Source organism: Pteropus vampyrus, unplaced genomic scaffold (assembly GCF_000151845.1).
Source record: "Pteropus vampyrus isolate Shadow unplaced genomic scaffold, Pvam_2.0 Scaffold158, whole genome shotgun sequence".
In the NCBI taxonomy this organism is placed as follows: Eukaryota; Metazoa; Chordata; class Mammalia; order Chiroptera; family Pteropodidae; genus Pteropus; species Pteropus vampyrus.
In genome coordinates, this window is record NW_011888939.1 from 2085434 (window position 1) to 2091563 (window position 6130).

The 6130-nt window shown below is 48.2% G+C and overlaps 1 protein-coding gene across 4 annotated transcripts in view; it reads right to left on the bottom strand.

The window, feature by feature from the left end:
* FUBP3 (far upstream element binding protein 3) overlaps positions 1 to 6130 on the bottom strand; it is a 52279-nt gene that overhangs the window by 11563 nt on the left and 34586 nt on the right. For all 4 annotated transcript variants that reach the window (XM_011370040.2, XM_023536528.1, XM_023536529.1 and 1 more), the window contains 3 exons: positions 3833 to 3935; positions 2991 to 3091; positions 905 to 1046 (listed from right to left, as the gene is read on the bottom strand). In XM_011370040.2, the coding sequence (XP_011368342.1) occupies positions 905 to 1046; positions 2991 to 3091; positions 3833 to 3935 (346 nt within the window). The remainder of the gene's footprint in view (positions 1 to 904; positions 1047 to 2990; positions 3092 to 3832; positions 3936 to 6130) is intronic.

Below are 6130 nucleotides of genomic sequence, written 5' to 3' on the forward strand. Positions count from 1 at the left end.
TGCGGTGGCCTTGGCCTTCAGTGGTGGAGACAGTCCCAAACCAGGCTCCGTGGAATACGAGTCACCTCTGACAGCTAAGAGGTGGCTGGAAATCACGGAAACTGGAGAAACTGTGAGGAGACTTATTTACTCAAACATAACACTTAGCTCCACATGGACCGCCCCAGCTGACAGCGGGGCTTGGCCTGGAGCGCACAGGGGAGCACAGCCTGCCGCTGGGGGAGGGGAGGGGCCCGTGGGCCGCAGGCGCCTTCCAGCAGCATTTCTCAGTCCCAAGGCCAGCCCAGATGAACAAGCCGGAGCGGCCTCGAAATCGGCCTGCTCTCTCCCTTGCTTCTCACTGAAGGGTGGGAAGGAGCCGCATCAGCCATCAATGAGGGTTTCTACCTAACGTTCTCTAAAGTGCCTAGAAACAACTGACAAATGCATTTTCCTTGCCCTCCACAGGGTGTCTGTTACTCGCAGTCACTGTGCTCAAAGAATCAAAGCCGCGTTGTGTCCATAAAGACCAAATGCCCAAATCCAGGAAGGAAAACAGTGACGCACATCGGAGAGTCATCTCCACTTGGGGAAATTATCTCGACTGTTCCTCTAAGTTCTTCAGAGGCGAGTTAATTACTCATCCATCCACCGACCGACAGAGGCCAACAGTCACCCTGTGCTGGGCGCCCTTTCAACAACTAAGCTGCTTCACTACGTCTGTCCACGCGCTCTGCCTCCGCTCAGGAGAAGATCCACGCCAAGCAGGGCTCCTGCAGAGAGCAGCAGATGCCACAGACCTGGCACCTTCAGTCGAGCGCTGCAAACAGACCCGACGTCATGCTTTGGAGGTTATTATCCGTGAGCTGTCTGCTCTCAGGTGAACAGCTGGAGAAGCATAAAGACCCCAGCAGCTGCCTCTTACCTTTGCCTATGACGAGGCCACACTTATCTGCGGGCACAGTGTATGTTATCTCCTGGATGCCACCAGGGGTTCCCATGCTCCAGTCGCCACGGCCACGGCCTCTTCCTCTGGCTACTGCGAGGCCTCCAAAGCCATCTCTTTCCTGGGAGGGAAGGGAAGCTCAAGTGAAGATTTCTGCCACTGTCACTAGCACTTTTCGTCTCCAGGGAGGAGGGTGAGTGACAGGATGTAATCAGTGCCACACATGAGAACCTGAGCACCTTTCCACATTTCAGATTCTCAAGTGCTCTTTAAAACCAGAATTAACACAAATCAGAGGCGCGTCCAAAGACGACACGTGCGGATGAACGCACGTGGTTTCTAACAGCACAGACGGACCCGACTGAAACAGGCAATCAAGGATAAACGCCTTGCTCTGCAGCCCGACGCCCCTTCCCCCAAGTCTGCACTGCTGGGCTCCCATCTACAAGTTCAGGGCTGGTTTTCCTCTCAACGCTGAGGCTGCCTTTCCCGGGGCTCGCACGTGCTGAGCCTACCAGGAGTCATTTATTAGATGCTGAAAAGCTGCAGGCATTTGTGACACCTGAGAGACAGACAACGTATGACTTCTGACGCCCCGTAACCAGGCTGCTATAAAGAACAATTCGGACACTGCTGTACGAGTCAGAACACCCCACAATCCGACCAGCAAACATGGATAAACGGGTTTTAGAGAAAAACCAGTTGTCCCCAGAAGAGAGAGGGAACAAGCTAGACTGAAGCGCACTGTGTGGAGAAGAGTCTGAGGTGCTCGCACTGTCCCCCCAGCAGAGAGCAAAACCCCCATCTGACACCTAACGGAGAAAGATTCCTTTCATCAGAGGGCAATAAATGGTCATTCCAGCCTTTGTCCCGAGTCCCTCTGGAGCTGCATTTAGATCTTTCAAACGCTGAGGGAAAACCTGAGTGAGCTGCGCTCTGTCACGGGAGGGAGAAACTGAACAGACGTTCGACACGGTGGAGACACGTCTGAAAGAGCCTGCCTGCACTGATTAAGAGAAAACTGAACATTTACCCAGAATCTAAACCAGCAAATGCGGAGCTAACGAGCGCTTTCTTCCCACACTCTGCTTTTACGAGCAACAAATGACAGTCAACAAGGTAACTTAGACTCAGGGGAAAAGGTACACGCACGCAGCCAGCTTTCTGGATATGTCACGGTCTCCAACAAGGCGGCCTCCTAACCGTCTCACAGCCTTTGCAGTTCTGGGTGCATGAACTCTGCTAAAAATGATTTGAGAGATCATTTAGTGACTCTTCCCTGAACTTGTCGCATCCTAAGAACTGCCTGCGACTCTAATCGAGATCCAAACCCCTGTCTTAGATATTCTGATTCAGTAGATCTGGGGTGGGGTCTATAAATTTGCCACTTCAGCACATATGACTTAGGGGATCTTGTGGGGAACACCATCTGGTGCAAAACCCTGTTTGCTGCTGAGAACATGTGGCCTAGAGAGGTTCAAAGGCTTGTCCAAGGTCACATGGCTAATAGCAGAGCTGGGAGGACAGTTTCCAATCGCCTGCTTCTCCGATTGTTCTCAGACTTTCTCAGTCCTCCATACCCGGGGGCACGCCAACCCATCATCAGTTACAGCGGTTCCCCAGCGTTACTGACAATGCGGCAGGCGGAGATGCTAATACCACACAAGCGTGTTCACGTCCCAAAGACTCTGGAGGATCCCGAAGTGCCTTTACTTACGGTTTTACACTAAACGCACACAACTGTTTGAAACTGGGAGGTCAGCACTATATTTCTCCAAACAGTTGAAACAGCCAGCAACTCACTGTGTAAAGAAAAACTAGACTTCGGGATAATAAAGGCAGAAGAGTAATAAAGGAGCCCAAAAACAGGGGAGGGAGGCGGCGAGAGGGAGAGACAGCTGCAGCAAGGCGCTGGCCATCAACCCGGAGGGAGGGAACTGACAAGAGCGCTGGTCCCCAACGTGGCCCCGAGGGGCGACTGCTCTGTGGCACACTGCCCGAGAGCCCCATGTGGCACTTTCCGCCTTTCCAGGTGACGTGTCTGAGCTCCACAGAGCCGACCCACCTGGGCTGTGAGAATCAGCTCATTGATGATGTGCGCTGCGTGCTGACATCGATCGGGGGGTCCCATGACCTGTGCAGCTCTCTCTGGACTAATGCCATCATCTGTGGAACAAGGTGAGAGGTGGGACTAGGAAAAGCCCGACTTTAGAAAGAGACAGAGGCCAATCGGATGTGCAATCGATATTCCTGCCAGCGCCAAAGCAGCAGTAAGAACACCACCCGACCAGGGGCACCTTCCAGAGGGGGGGATGTGTACGCTACATTTTTTGCATGGTCCATGCCAATACTTTTGCAAATACAGACATTTAAGAAAGATACCATTAAAGAAACAAACAAAACTAAAAACAAGCAAACGAAGGCCGAGGAAAACAAAGTTGAACTGTGGCAATATTTTCCAAAAATGAGCCCATCGTGATGTTTTTTCCCATCTTCAGAGAAATGAGAAAAACAAAGACACTGGAGACAACTTCGCTTATGAAGGTAAATTTATAAAATTTAAAGAACTGTCCTTTATTCTAAGACGTTTGTCCTTCTTTTATGGTTTTAAGTTATCTTTAATTTTACGAAAGCAAAGATTTTAAGTCTTGACTGGGCAAAATTAAAAGCTGGTTAACGCTATATTGATTTTTTCAATTTTACTTGTCTAAGTGGGGGGAAAAAAGCCCTGGAAACCTCCGGCTAGAGTGTTCTGACAGGATAAGGGGGACCAAGTGCACGCCTCACAGGAAGGGGGGGAGGGAGGGAAAAGATCATCTAAGTGGGTTAATTACAAAGTCTTTGTATTGTAAGGTGTTTTCTAATTCTTCGTAATGTTAAGGATTCTTGAAAATCATCGAAACCAACCTGGTTTGAACTGAATCCTCACACCGGCATCATTCTGGATCTTTTTGATCATTTCCCCATTTCTTCCTATTACAATTCCAACAGCAAACCTAGGCACTGACACCTAAGCACAGAGAAACAAAACCTCATCAGAGCTTTTTACAAACCTATCTCTTCTTAAAGGACATGCACGCTCTTTTTTTAAGAACTTGCTTTTTTAGTACATTCCTGGAAATGATATAATAAAGTGTATTTTTTTCCCTCTTAAGAAAAATATTGTTAATGACTGCATTCTTGTCCGTGAAATGTATCCAGTGAGTCTGAGATTTGATCAAAACAGTTGTAAAAATGAAAGCAAGAATAAATCTTATAGATATAAAAGATGAAAATAGACAAATTTATCTTCCAAAGTCTACGAAATAAGCATAAATATACTATACACAGCAGTCACAAGTGGTCCTTTCAAATTTTTTTTTCATGTTTTTCACGGGGTAAAATATACACATTTACCACGTGATCCATTCATAAGTATACAACCCGGTGGCATTAAATACATTTACAATGCTGTGCAACCACCCCGGATATTTATACCTTTCCATCGTCCCCAATAAAAACGATCTATGGAACAGTAACTCCCTTCCCCAGCAGCTGGTAACCTTTATTTTATTTTCTATGTCTATGAATTTGCCTGTTCTAGGTATAAGTGGAATCATACAATATTTGTTCTTCTGTATCTGGCTTATTTTACTAGTAAGGATGTTTGCAAGGCCCATCCATGTTGTAGCATGTACCAAAACTTCATCCTAAAGGACCAATTTTGGTCACCTCCTCAATAAATCTGGCTTCCAAGTTTGATAAGATCACAACACAATCACCAAGAAAACCTGGACTTTGTTCACCTGGGTAGCAGGATGAGCTGACGCAAATCCTCGAAACCAGACCGTGCCCTAAAAAGCATGCGGCTGACGGTCCCCATCTGTCCTCACATCCACCCCGGGAGCGAGCACATTCGTAGGGTTTCACAGATGTGACGCAAGTTAAATAACTTGCTCGAGGTTCAAGAGCCAAGAGACACGTGCCCTACCCCCTTCGGCCTCGCCTCATCTGCCCACAAACCTGTAACTCCAACGCACCTCTATACTGCCTCCTCCCATTCGGGAGGTGAAGTCGCTGCGGATGCCTCGAAAGTCTGCTTGGTCCTTTTCTCGAATGATCTCTAATACCATTTCTCTTGCTTGCTGCAGAAACACAGATAAAAGACATTGTGGAAAACGAAATCCTGGAAGAAGACGTGACACCAGGTCTTTTCTGAGACCAAACCCTCTTGCTTTGGGCTAGAAGACTCGGAAGTTGCTCAGCTGTGGGACAAGAGTTATCACCTTGTCATTACGTGGGAGAGGCAGGCTGCTGGCGCGGGTCGGACAGATCAGTCTTCAACGACGTGTTCTTGACATTGCCCACAATGTCCACCCAGCTAAGCGTCTGCCCTCTTTTAAGCCACAGTAGGGTCAGCACATTTGTGCTGGGTCACCCCGAGGTGTTTCCGACACGTGTTCTCTCTAGTGAGGGGAGGGTTTTCTCAGAGCTCCGGTGGGAGACATCGCCAAGGTGCCATCACAGAGGGGCTCCAGAGACGTAAAAGGAAAAGGCGGCCCGGGAGCCCAAAGTGCCTTCCAGAACTGAGGTCACATATTCCAATGATCAGGACTACCTGCGACTGTCCCAAGGCACATTCGCCTCCTCTGCCCAAGGGACGCACTGCGGTCAGTCCTTCCTGCCCACACTGGGACCGGCCCACAGGACTCTGCACTGAGGAGCACCATACACGACAACTCAGCGTGGCTGAGTCCTGGTTCTGGAAAACCCAGCCCAAACCAAAATAACCCCCAACCCCCAGCAGCAGTTAAAGCCTTAGGATGTTTGGGGAGATCTGAAGGTGGACTGGCCGAAGACGACGTCATAGGATTACTGTTATTTCCTCAGACCTGGTTTTGTGAAGAAAGTTCTTATTCTGAGGAGATATATACTGTAGGTTTTCGGGATGGAGTCAGACTATCTGTCACTTACTTATATGTGGTTAAGTCAAAAAATAAAACCACACACACACAAATGGCAAAACGATAAGTAGGGTGAGGGCATCCAGGGGTCTGCTCTATCTTTTTGACTTTTCTGTATGAAGTTTTTCATAATAAAAAGTTAGGGAGAGGAAAAAACCAAACCAAACTACAATTTACACAAAATACAACGGACAGCTTCTCCCAAGTAAAATCTGTGGAATACACAGCTTTAAAATTAAACAAACAAAAAAACAACCCACAC